Source organism: Vitis riparia, chromosome 2 (genome assembly GCF_004353265.1).
Source record: "Vitis riparia cultivar Riparia Gloire de Montpellier isolate 1030 chromosome 2, EGFV_Vit.rip_1.0, whole genome shotgun sequence".
NCBI classification, from domain to species: Eukaryota; Viridiplantae; Streptophyta; class Magnoliopsida; order Vitales; family Vitaceae; genus Vitis; species Vitis riparia.
This window is the reverse complement of record NC_048432.1, coordinates 12,222,663-12,236,513: the sequence shown is the minus strand read 5'-3', so window position 1 is coordinate 12,236,513 and position 13,851 is coordinate 12,222,663. Positions and strand designations below refer to the sequence as shown.

Sequence of the window (13,851 nt, the reverse complement as noted above, 5' to 3'; positions counted from 1 at the left end):
CTTTTTGTTTTTCCAATATTGAAAACTGCTCTCACAAGGCAACTATTTGGTGAAGACATGAAGGGCAGGTCTGGCTATACATGAAAGGAAAATGATATGCATCACAGGGCTTGTTTAAAAAATGCCCTCAAGTTTATTAAAAATCCACAAAATAGGATTCAGTCCTTGCCAGTAAAGTGTAGGGCTTGAACCCCAGAGTCCTAATCTGAACTAGTTTGAAAGTTTTTTGAGTACAAGATAAGGGCTCTTATGGTAATGCTTGCTTTGACTGTGGTTTCTTTTGCCTTTGTTCTCCTTTTTTTCTTTCCTTATTGTACCATTCTAATCTATGGACACGGGAGAATTAGCTGCAGCCAAGCTATCAAAATGAAGTAACAAGACAGTGACCAAAACTCGCACGTTATATTAATCACAGAATGTTTCCCTGACGTTTTTACAACAACCAAAATCAATAGACCAACTAAACAGAATTGTTACAAGGCTCTCCTGGGAGAAAATTTATTGTATAGTCATAGCCGTATACATTCACCCCTTAACACAAAATAATTCACATGTTAAGAATACAAATTCTCATGAACACTCCGTCTCAGACTGCATCTAATCCTTGTTATCAACTAGAAAAGGTGGAAAACATCGAAGATTTTGTGCATGGTTGTCTGATAATAATGATATTCAAGGGCTTCATCCTAAAGAAGTTTGAAATCCATCTGTCAAATGGGGCATCATCAATATGCTAGGCTTGTCAAAATGGTTAGCACCCTCGATCCTGTTTGAAATAATCCCTGATTCAATGGCAAATCCATATGATCGTCAGTATTTATGACTTGATATTCTTCAAAATATAAGAACATCAAGGTGTTAAAAACTTCAGCACCATCTACAAACTTAAATTTATGCTTTGGAAACTGATTTTATCCTCACTGCTCAGCAGTCTCTTCAGACATGGGTTATATGAGGAGAATCACATAGAGAAACAGTAAAAAATTTAAAAATACGAGCAGAAAAGAGAAGAATGGAGTGATTCATAACTCCTGCATTCTTTAATGGGGATTTACAAATATATGGCCAATGATGCAGAAATTTCAGTTTCAGGTCATTGGGGTATAGCATTCATAGGCATTGCTTAGTGATTTCCTCTTTGTCATCTCACTACCTTTTAGTGCAGAGCTTCATGATTATGATTATAAAACATGATCAAGGCACATAACATGGATTATATGATCAATGCTATATGAAAATGATTACCTATTATCTGCTATTGATCAAGGAAAATCTCAGGGTGTACTCTTGCATCGGTGGGTTTGAGAGCCCTCTGAAGCTTCCGATGGTCAAAAACTTCAACCTCAACCATGAAATTTGAACTAACAGGACGATGATCTGAAACTCTTATCTCTGCTCGATTGTAACAGAGCTGCTTTATGCCTTTCCCTAACCATAGTATTCTATCACACCTGCATGATAGTGAAAGTACATGTTAGCAAAAGATTATCATTAGTGTTGCCAGGATATCTTGATTAGAACGGTTAATTGGTGAGAGCAACAAAAGAGTGCAACCAATATTTTCCACTAATCTCTTCTCTAATTCAGGATAATGTAAAATTGCTTGTTCCAAGGAAGTTGTACATACCATGCTGGAGATCTTTTCTTCTCTCCCTCTTTTGGGTTTTCTCCGACGTATCTATCAGAGTTGATTTCATACTTGTATGTGGGTGGGAAGTCTATCACCCCCTCCTTCCATCCCTCAAATACATGGCCACTCCTTAGCTCTTTGCTCAGCTGCCATACGCATCATGTTGTCATTAATTTTCTTTTCTTAATTACAAGAAAAGGCACATTTTTCTTGTGGGAATGAAAACCTTCTAGGAGAATATCCAAAAGAACCCCTTAACAAGATTTGTTTCTGTGAAAACCACCATTAATTCATGTATAGATCATAAAAAATAATGGCTTTGCTATTGACATAAATTGAAAAAATGTCAGATTTATGCTTGGATTTGTCAATGGTATTGGTTGTTGTGGACACAAACATGGGTTTCCCTTGAACAGCTTCCTATTCCAATGAGTCCCTAATCAGGTTGAAATAGTTTAGATTTATGTGTCTCACCTGATCACAGTTGATAAGTTCATCCCACTTTTTCTTAGCAACAAGCTTCCTTATCTCTGCGTCCAACATATTGAGACGGTAGTTTAAATCCCCAAACCAGAATATCTGGCTGTTTAAAAAAGAGCTGAATCAAAAATTCATGTTCCATGTAAATAGAGATACAATAGTAAAAGAGCATGAAGATTCTCTAGTTGGAATTGCTAAATAAGCACAATGAAAAAAATTAGCAAGCCTAAATTTTTAGATGTAATCACAATCTACTAGATGTAAGATTCAATTCAACCATGATCCATCAGCCGAACCATCACTAATTGTTTTGTACAAGATTTTTCTGAATAGACAAAAGCTCACTTAGTCAAATTGTAGTAAGAACTCTTAAAGCCTTTTTTGGTGATGTTGTACCCTAGTTATATTAAATCAACTTAAAAGGGGAAAAATTGCCTTAATGCAATTACTTGTAATCTTGTTTTATATTTAAGTTTTACACTAGCATAATGCTTACTCATGACTAGGAATTGTCTGTGGCTGATCAGCATCAATGACAGATGAGAATTGGGTACGCCTTAAGATCTCATAAACATCAGAATTACGCCTCTGCTTATCACCGTCCTTGTGACCAGAAGTCAGATGAGAGCAAACAAAGCATATCCGAGTTTGGAAAACAGACATGCTAACAGAAACTGATCCCTGCATCAGTAACCATGCCATGAATTATATAGATAACCAGTAATGAGGCTAATACATTCAGTAACTGGTTGTTCTACTCCTCTACAATCATTTCAATCACCAGCATTGCAACACATCATGGTTTGAAGGAGCACTGATGTCTTTTTCACCTAAAAAGCAAAAACAAGTGAATTCTCAAAAGTCCCCTCACTCTATCTGCCAAACAAAGGTGGGGCTCCTCCTCCACAACCAAGATATGGCACAATTTTACTCATATCAGGTTGATTACAATAGTTGTGTTAAAAAATGATAATTATAGCATTTCTGAATCAATGATGAAACTGATGTATTATTGCTATTCTTTTCTTCCATGTCATTTTTAATCTATTTCTGTGTAGAAAACTGATGTATTATTTCTCAGGATCTAATTGATAAACATCCAGCACCCTAGTTGGTGTGATCATCCAGATTAGTTCATTTTTGGCCAGAAAGTAAGACATTACCTTGTTTCCCATGTAGCCCATAAGGCCGACTCCAACAGGAGAAACTTTCAAGTTGTTTATATGTCTCCTCAACCTTTTTCGCACCCACACTGATATGTATATCCCTACCATCTGCTTGCTAACTATTCGCACATAGCTCTGACGTGACTTCATGCAATCTTTATTTTCTCCATCTTTGAATTGATGTTCAGGTATTTCAATAAGAGATTCATCTTCCTCTTCAGAAGACCTGTCAGAAACATCAGAGAGATAATCACAAAGTTTAGACCTCTCTTGCTGCTCCATGAAGATCAATCCTAGGTTTCCAGAGCTACGGTATGACCTTTTCATCCCCCCACCATCCAATGTGACCTTTTGAGGACTAAAATTTATAGGAGTCTCCATCCAACCAAAGCCAACTCTTGCTGAGCTGCTCAATACTCTCCGCAATTTCAAATTAGAGAGAACTTGAGGGACTTTATCTAATGAATATTCAGGCCAGTCTAATCTAATGTTGCTGTCACCACCATATAATCTCCTTAGCTGGAATTTCTTCCCTGTGCCAATCATACCATTTAGTTCGTGTCTTTCTAAGTTACAACCGTTAGTGGGAGCTGCAGTCTCATTGTTCATCATCTCTAATGTAGGACTGTCAACCTCTTCTTTAAGTGCATCAGCAACAGAAGATGCCCTCAGTACAGGAGAGGTTGGAGCACTATAGCTTTTGTACTCGGATTCTGGTTCAAAAGATTTATTCAAGGTTCTACGAATGATTGCCTCCCATTTTGGAATTGGTCGACTGTCCTCTGCTCCAAGTACATTCCCAGCATTCAAAGGAACCACCTCTTGGAAACTGTAAAATCAGGATATGAGTCCATCACTAAAATCATGACCGTATTTCACATTCAACCATGTCAAGAGATTAAAGGTTGTATTCCAAATAATAATTGCAGTCATGAAAAAACATTAAATGCAGTTAAAGGATGCAACAAAAACAATTCCAAGCATGCAGTATTTAATAATGTTAAGAGTTATTAAACATAAAATGATGATGATCTGTTGGAAAGCTTTAGCAATCAATTATGTCCCATGTTGGTCTTAAAATTACAACACAACACATTTGAGGCCACCATTTGTAGCCATGGTAGATTTCCCGAAAGGTACCACACCAGAATTCAGCTTCCATGGCACATCTGAACTGTTTCTGGGATATTCATGTCAAGATCACCAGCATGAATACTGTAGTAACTGTGATCTGGGCTGTAAATTGGCTGAGGTCCAAGACCATGATGAGCTTTGGACGCTGTATTTGGTCTGATTGGTGAGGGATAGGAAGTCCCATAGGTCAGCCTATCCAGACATATTCAGTGGGGCTCTAAAATGGAAGGCCTTAGAAAAAATCAAAAGGTAGGTTCACTTATTTAGGCTATTAGTTTACAGTCCCATCGCCTTCTTCAATTTTTGCAATCCCATCAACTGATTTTGTAGAACATTTTTGTAAAATCATCCCTGATTCACAACTTTATTATTATTGACAGTAATACAATATTATCCATGTCAATATCACATTATAAAGCCAGAAAGTTACGCTTCTGTTTGTCTGTTGCTTAAAAGAAGAAAAGAAAATTGAAGAGGAAGGAAAGGGAGAGATGCAAGAAAAGTTTCCTGTCTGTTCACATGAAATGCAGGATGAATTAAAAGAGGAAAACACTGGCCTTTGCAGAGATTATTATACACAACTTACAAGTTTTCCTGCTGATTAGCTTTGAGAGAAGAAAATCGAAGTGGACTAAAAAGGAAAAATTTTAAAAGCAAACTTTCAACCTTAAGAAATGGACTTTAAAGAACAAGCACAAAGTTTTTATTAGAAAATTTTGGCCGAGATTTTATCCATACTCAAATCTAAAAAATGTTCCATCTAGCAGAAATCTATTCTAAAAAGTTTCAGTGACTAAAACTACCCTCAACTTATGTTGGAAGCTTATATTCTGAGAGTCACTGAAAAATTAGAAAAGGAACCTGCAATAATGTGAAGTGTGGAAATTTCTACATGGCACATCACATCATATCCTAATCAAACCAACTAAATGACATCTAGTATTTGTGATGCTGTTAAAATAATATATATCCAGATTTTATTAAAAATTAAGTTAAATGGCTTGGAGGTGTTTAGACATCTAGCACAAGTTGAGAAAGGGATTGGGTGGGGGGCGGTGAAGTTGTCCAAGATGCAACAAAGACCTGTGCATGGTCCAATACGGATGTAACTTGATTCAAGTAGAATACACCAAAAAACATGGTTAGATGCACTGAAAAATGACATGATCGTCAAGGATAAAGCTCTAGACCTCAGTAGTTGAGATTGAGGCTTTTTTTCGTGAGTTGTTGATTGAGTTTTAGCACTGTCTAGATTTCCCATGATAATTAAGTAATTATCTTTCAGAGAAGGTGGTAGAATAACTTCATCCCTGGAAAAGGACCCGCAATTATACAGCTGGAACAACAAAGCTATGGGAGGTCAATTATTGAAATCCTAGGATGCCCCTACACAAGAATAATAATAAAGATGATCGAATGATGTAGCACCAGCAGTATTGGTACACCTTATCACAATCTTCTAAATTTGAAAAGGATTTATTAAGATTTGATTTTGAGTACTTGAAAAAACTTTCTATCCCATCTTCTGGTCTACTTCTATATACTTCCTTTCAGTGTTTAATTGTAAACATCAAGCCATCTATTCGATACAGTTCAGTCTGTATTCAGCCCTAACTTTAGAAGGATTTGACAACAAAACATGATGATTTCAGTAAAACCTAAATGACTAATTTAACTTCCATGGATGGAGCCTACCATATAATTATTAACATCAAACTTTCCTAACAAGCTCCTAAGTCAAGCAGGATTGAATTCTCTCCACAGATCATCACTTTGAATGCTTTAAATAATCATTGTGGTCAATACCTAATTACAGTTTCCCTATTTGTATGCTTTATTACTTTATGACTTTTCTATTCTTCTAATGAATGTTGTATCGATACCTGATTTATGTTTCTTTTTTTATATGATAGATTGGAGCCAACTAGAATTATCATTGAGGCCAGTAAAATGGATAGTGAAATGCTTCGCTGATTTGGGCAAGCTTGTCAAGTACAATGGTTAGTTATTTGCGGTCATCTAGGATTGTCATCAAGTCTTGCTTCACTTTGTCTTTGCTATTTTTCTTGATCTTCCCATCTAGTTCTACTTTATCTATCATTTAGACAAGACTTTTTAGTAGTCTTGCTATGATATGATAAAACATTATTAGCAGATTTCTTGGTATAAACAGTACAAAACGTACCATGCATAACATGCTGCATATGACAGCTAATTTGAGCAACTACTCACTAAATTTCCACCGCCAAAGAATTTTGATACCTGGTCAGAGATAGCCAGCTAATTAAGATTGTACTAACAGCACGCACGCGCGCACACACACACACACAAACACACACAGATAATAACGAAAAGGTCTAGTTTCAGTGAATCCATCATGTTCATATGCATAAAAATTTGTCACTATGCCAAATAAATGGCCATTAAATTCCGGATTTAAAGGATTAATCAGCATGAGCATCTACTCAGCCAAGAAAGAGGATGGGGAGAAATCTGACAAAAGGAATAAGAAGAAGAATTAGTACTCACCCGAGAATGTAAATATCTGCAGGTTCTTGCATACAGAGCCACTCCTCAATCTCAAGATCCTCATTTGGAAGCCTTCCAGCAACATTCCAAGTGCCAATTGTCAACCTATGGAAAACCACCAAGTGCCATAAAGAAGTTCAGTTGGAACCATAATATCATTACTTGCAGGCTTCCGCTCCCAGCAGAAGCAGAAATCCAACAGCATTAATTTGTAGCCAAACCTGATATCCTTTCTGTTTATGTAGTGAACACGCAGAGTTTCTGATTTTCCTCTTCTGTGACTTGATGAATAGCCCTTCGACTCTGTTCCAGGACAAATAAAATTATCAAACCCATACATAACTGAAGAGATTTCAAACTCATATTTTATCAAATGAGTAAAAAACATTAAGGAGATGTTTCAAAAGTAATAATGTTTGTTGGCATTATAGTCCTAACTTTAAGGATCCAAAATAACCTCCATTAAGAGTGAGAGACTGAATTATCAACGATAAGTGAAAAAAAAAATATTATTAAATAGAAAAGAAAAGGTAAAGGAGAACTGGTTCTCAGAATTGTAAATGATTTATTAATTCGAAATCAAATGATCCTGTTCCTGCAAACTGGTCTTTGCAAAAGCAAGTTGAGCAACACTGAGAAAACCTCTAGACTTTGATAGCAAAGATGAGACAGGATGGACATAATTTTGATTTAAATGGCAATTTTAAGAGGATCAAATTAATGAAATAGAAATCAAATATTGCCTGAAGTTTGATTCGTGCATACGGATTGGTTCCTCTGCATTCTACAGGCATGGTCCTCGCCCATGTGTACTCTTGCATCCTTAAGAGAGCAAGCTGGACGAGAATTGCAGAAACACTATCAAGAAGAGAAGGTGTTAAAAAAATAAATTTCTTGTTTAGCATATTACAACCATACCATCATCCTCACTCTCTGTCTCAGTGTCAACCTCATCTTCACTGAAATCATAGGCCTCGGGCTTAATATTTAGCCATTTCTTCATCACAATGGAAGGCCAAAAGGCCTGCAAACAAGTCAAACCATTCAAATAACTCATCAACAAACATATTTAAAAGAAAAAGAAAAGCTCAAAAAAGCACTGGAATGCATTAAATCATACCTCAGATCGCTTTCCTTGCCTGGTTCTCATCGAGTTTAGAGTGAAAGCTTAGAAATACATAAGCTGTTAAATATGCATGGAAGCAGGCACAGGTATCTATGTGCCAGTGTTCTTGGAGTTTAATATTTAAATAAGAAATTCTCAAGGCCCCTAAAACACAAGAGGTGTTCCGGGTAGGCGCGTTTGATGCCAATTACAAGGAAGATTCATATTAGGACCAAATGGAAAGGACAGAAAAGGTATGGCCCTATTTCATAGACATCCACAACCTCAACTTGCAAAAGAAATATTCAAATGGTCCTTCTCCCAAGTAGCATTTTTCTGATATGAAATACCACAACATCATACTATTGAAAATTCAACTACTTTCAATAAAAATGGGATGTCGTTTTCATTAATAACAAAACAAGCACAAACACCCTAAAATCAACTGGTGCTACAGCCATTCCTTTCATTATAGGTGGTTGGCAAGCAAGATAGGTAATTGACTTAACAATAAAAGAAAGCATAATATTATTATTGCAAACCCCACATAATAGAGTTCAGCTGCAGATCTGAGATTACAACAAGATAATAAACTTTCAATCAGCCCAAAAGCTAAGTAAGTTAAAACATCAGCAAATTCCAACTGGGCATTTTCAATTTTTCAGTTACTGGCTCCTCATGATACCTGAATTCCAAATTAAAGAGGCCCCAAATACAATAAGCCATTTCCCATCAGAAATCTAAGTGTGGGTTCAACACCTGATCTCATAGTACATCAGCCAAACACCAACTTGACTAGGACTAGTAACCACAAAGCAGAAACATGTTCCACTCAACAGATTTGAATTAAATTAACTGTGGGCTCCATAGCCATAGCCAAACCCAAACATTGATTTCGACCAGCAAGCACAAACCAAAGACACCGCCTAGTGAACAGATTTGTAGCACTCTAAATGAGGATTTAGAAACTCAGAACCTTCACACAAAAGCCAAAAGAAGCATGGATTAAGACCAGCAACTAGGGACTAAAGACAAACACATAATGTACATACTTATGGAACTGTTCATACCATCACCGCCAGCATTTGGCATGACCCCACCCACCATACACTAACCACAAACATGAACTAAGCCAATTAAAACAAAACCCAGGTCCGCATTAAAAACAAAAGGGATATATGAAAGTGTGGTCAAAGGGATTATCACATTGCCCAAAAATAAACAAGATTACATTTAAGCACAGCTGTTAGATTCAGTGGAAAAGGAAGGTTAGAGGAAGGATTGGATTTGGACTAAAAGGGGTAAAGTAGAATGACCAAATGGTTGAAAGGGAATCATATGGAATGGTCCAAGGCTGAGCACTACATGTGGGGGTGGTGAAGCCTCCTACTGTTTTCTAGGTTGATCTGGAGGATGACTTTTGATTACAGCCATGCAATTGGAAATTGGAATTAACCGGTGAATATGAAAGGTGGTGGAACTGGGAAGGTTGGTTTATTTATTTTTTCAATACCATTTTGCTTTTTTGTTTTCAAAGTAAGTTGTTGGCTTGTGGGGGCTTCTGTACCATAGCTGTACTTTTGTGGGATCCAATTAGGCATGCCTTGTCTCAACCTCTTCACATTTCCTTTTTCCAGACCGACTTAACAAATTTTTATTATATTCTTTTGATGATGAGAACCAAACACGATCAAGAAACTATCTTAGAAGAAAAATCTCATAACAACTTAGATTCTATTGAATGTATTATTGTAATCATATAGTTATGCACCCTTGTGTTTTTATCTAATAGATACTAAAATTTTTCAATACAAACATTTAAAAATATAATGAACCAAATGATTAATAAAAAATAATTCTTATTTATTTATTTTTTATGCAAATAAGATGATAATACACCAAAAAAAAAAAAAGTATTTAGAATAACATTTTCAATGGAAATATGAGGATTTAAAAGCTAGTTTTGGAGATTTTTGATGGGATAGATTGGATTTTAGAATTTAAAATTTTTTATGTATTAATTATGAAAATTTTTATTTAAGCTACAATTATCTGGTGGTAGATTTTATTTTTGGATGAGAAGAGAAAAATAAAAAATAAAAAAAGTTTGGTAGGAGTTTATGGTTTGAATGTTGATGGCATACAGCAAAGCACCTTATCCCAGAGCATCTCATCCACCTTTTAAATCATCAATATTTACTTGTGATCATATTCTTATCATCAACTTTTTCATTTTTTTATATTTGTTTCTCTTTTAAAATATCATCTTTTACAAAGGATTAATCGATAAAATAATCTTGTATTTTTTTTTTATCGAATATTTATAAGTTAAAATATGTGAAAGATTAGATTCACAAATTTAAGATGATTCCATCTCTCTTAATTAAATAACCATACGTACCCATATCGGATAACCTTTGATTTTTTATTTTAACAAGTTTTTATGTTAATTTTTTTTAAGCCATAAGCTCTTTTAATAAAATTAGCTGTTAATAAAAGCTCTTATTAAATTTGATTTTTCTTTTTTCTTTTTTGACTTTTCATAAGTGCATCTAAATAGGACCTAGACTTATCTTCTACACAATAAATTTAATATAAATTTAAAGGTTGTGTTTTTATTTATTTATAAAAGATAACTATTTTATTATCACACAAATTCAAAATTCAGCATTGAAATTGTTTCTTAAAAAATAACTTCCAATTTGACTCCACACAAGTAAACCTAAATTAGAAATAATTTTTCAACTACCATACTTTTTTTCAAAAAATGTATATTGTATTTTTTTTTAAATTACCCAACTTTTTGAAATTTCTTAAACTCGTTATTTGATAAATTAATTGATTAAAAGGGATTAAATAATATAATTTTTTGTAAATAAAACCGTCGTATTTTTACATAAAACGTAACTCATTTTTTTACATAAATATCCTTCAAAATTTTCAAATATTTACATATAAATTAAAAAAAAAAGTTATTTTTATAAAAATAAAATAAACATATTTTTATCAAAAATAGATTAAAAAAAAAAGAATTAAATTTTGAAATTTAAGTTTTCAATGTTTTAATTAAATAACTGTTATTTAAGTCACCGGCCCATGACTTAGTTTTCAATTTCTCCATATTTAGAGCGTTTTAGGAATTATTTTTAATGAAAATGTTTTTAAAATAATCACCTATTAAAATGATTTTTCAAGACTTATTTGATAATTGTTTTTTATGTTTTAAAAATAAAAGAATATTTAAAAATTTTGAAATGTTTTTAATTAATTTTTAATATTTTTAAATATGTTTTAAAAATAATTTTAATATGTGCTTTAGTTTTAATTATTTTATATGTTTATATAATTATTAAAAAATAATTAAAAGATGTTTTTTTGAAAACATTATGCTTTCTTTTCTTAAAAACAAAAAACAAAAAATAATTATTTGGTTTATTTTTCTATTTTTTGTTTTAAAAAACAAAAAACTGTTAACCAAAATAACCCCTCTAAATTTTAAAAGTATTTTTAAAATTTTATCAAATATCAATATTTTTAAAAAATCATTTTTTAAGTTAAAAACGTTTTCATTGCAAAATCTATTGTTAATTAATAATATTTGGAGCAGCTGTGTTTAAAAAAAAAAAAAAAGTAAAGAAAAAATTGAAAATAAATAAAAATAAAGCAATGGCGGTACAGTTGTTCCTCACTTGGGCACACCGCACACGAGCGTAGACGCAGCTTGAGTTGTCACTTGTCAACCATCTCCATTATTGAGTTGTCAACCATCTTCATTGTAGTGTCAAATTGTCGTTGTGTCATTCATAACGTCACGTGCACAAATAAAAAAATAAATTAAATAATAAAAAAAATGTGGATTATATATAATTTCCTCAAATTATTCAGTACCTATCCAAAACACGAATTCAATCGCACTAAAAAATAAATTAAATAATAAAAAAATGTGGATTAAATATAATTATTACGCGTACGTTTGAAAATAATTTGATAACAAATAGTAATTTATAGTATTTAAATATTAAATTTTATTATAATAATAAAAAATTTAGAAATCTATAATTTAATTATTAAAAAAAAAAGACAACCATAATCATTTCATAAAAAGACATTCTTATCTATCACAATAAAAAATTAATTTAAAATTTACTTTATATAATAACTATTATAATAATAAAAAATTTAGGAATCAATAATTTAATTATTAAAAAAAAAAGACAACCCTAATCATTTCATAAAAAGACATTCTTTTCTATCACAATAAAAAATTAATTTAAAATTTACTTTATATAATTAACTATTATAATAATAATAAAAATAATAATAATTTTAAATTAGATTTGGGAGTGACGCTGAATGGCATAAAGAAATGTGGGCGGTGGACTTCTTTGAAAGAGTACAATTTGTATTTGGATGCTTGTGTTAATTTTAAGCACAATTATTAGACCAAAAAAATATTATTTAATTTATTAATAGATTTTATCATAACCTGGATGTACCGTTTTTCTATTTTTTTTTTTTTTTAATTTAGGGCATTTTTGCAACTTTTTTATTTATTAAATTATTTGACCAAACTAGCTGCTGAAAATTTTAATTAAATTATTATAAAGTAATTTATGAATAAACATGATGGCATTAAAAAGAGTTCTTTTGAAAAGGGTGCAAGAAAAAGCAAAAAAAGAAAAGTTGGCTTTCCATAATCAATTGATAGAGACTTTATTGATAGATAAGTCTAGATTTGTTTAAGTTGAAAGTTCAACCCTAAAGTGCTTTCAAAAGCTGATTTGAGAGACCATTATTAGAAGTCAAGTGCGAATTTGGTAACTATATATATTTATTTTTGAAGAATAGTTTTCTGTTATTTTTTTAATTATTATTATTTTTATAAATACATATTTGATGATTAAAAATTGTTTTCTATTGTTTATTTTTAAAAAGAGAAAACGAGTATTTTAAAATAACAATTTTTAATTATTTTATGTTGTTTTCATTTATTTTTTAAGGATTATTTTAGTAAATAATTATACAAGTATATACAATGATTAAAAATAAAGTATTGAATATAGAAATTATTTTTAAAAATATTAAAACAAATTAAAAAAATTTAAATTTATAAACAGACTTTTGTTTTATAAAACATTAAATAATAGTTTTCAAAAACTGTTTTTTATAATTATTTTAAAAAACAATTATCAAACACAACATAAATTTTTGATGGATTAATTGAATCTAATTAGATTTTGATGAGACTGAAACATTTAAGAGTGGAAGTGTTTTCTCAAAAAGAAATTTTAGAAAAATCATCCATAAAACATTTCTTTACAAAGCATTATAAGAAATTTTTTTGAAACACCTAATGTTTTTTTAACAACACTTTTTCAATTAAAAATATTTTTTAAAAATATTGTCAAATAGACTGTATTGGTAGAAGTTAACAAAGGGAAGAAAAAAAAATTTCTTAAATGGATTTAAGATTTGATATTATTAAAAAAAAAATTAAAAATTGTATGAAGTGACTAATAATATTTGGCATTTGTGGAGGTTGTAGGTTCAATTTCAAATTTACAATTTATGATGAAAAAGAGAAAAAGAAAAAAAGGAAGAGGTAAAGAAAAAAAATGAAATGAGAAAATGACTTGATATCAAGCAATTATAATATTATAATCTTTGAATTCTACATTTTTCACTTAGCTAATTCAAATATATAAATTCTAAAAAAATTATTTTTTAAAACAATTTTGAAAAGTAGTTTTTGAGAATTATTTTTCAATGTTTTCTATAATAAATGTTTGTTTGAAACCTAAAATATT

At 31.7% G+C, this 13,851-nt stretch overlaps 1 protein-coding gene across 2 annotated transcripts; it reads right to left on the bottom strand.

Annotated features, from left to right (window-relative positions):
* Window positions 1-383: 383 nt before the first annotated feature.
* LOC117932608 (type I inositol polyphosphate 5-phosphatase 2) lies at window positions 384-8,487 on the bottom strand. Of its 2 annotated transcripts, none has more exons than XM_034853887.1 (11): window positions 8,060-8,487; window positions 7,858-7,963; window positions 7,683-7,775; window positions 7,161-7,242; window positions 6,940-7,044; window positions 3,274-4,105; window positions 2,607-2,791; window positions 2,105-2,228; window positions 1,628-1,776; window positions 1,246-1,451; window positions 384-782 (listed from the first exon to the last, which is right to left on the bottom strand). In XM_034853887.1, exons 1-10 carry the CDS (start codon window positions 8,087-8,089, stop codon window positions 1,256-1,258), a joined length of 1,902 nt encoding a protein of 633 aa, XP_034709778.1. In that variant the 5' UTR covers window positions 8,090-8,487; the 3' UTR covers window positions 384-782; window positions 1,246-1,255. The 2 variants fall into 2 exon arrangements, with proteins under 2 accessions (XP_034709778.1, XP_034709786.1); XM_034853895.1 differs by having other exon boundaries at window positions 2,105-2,213; window positions 8,060-8,340.
* Window positions 8,488-13,851: the final 5,364 nt, after the last annotated feature.

Excerpts from the sequence above, each read along its gene's own strand:
- LOC117932608 (XM_034853887.1), bottom strand. The coding sequence starts at position 8,089 with ATGAGAACCAGGCAAGGAAAGCGATCTGAG. Across the intron at positions 7,964-8,059 it reads GGCAAGGAAAGCGATCTGAG|GCCTTTTGGCCTTCCATTGT; the intron begins GTATGATTTAAT and ends ACTTGTTTGCAG. Across the intron at positions 2,792-3,273 it reads TGGGCTACATGGGAAACAAG|GGATCAGTTTCTGTTAGCAT; the intron begins GTAATGTCTTAC and ends TTACTGATGCAG.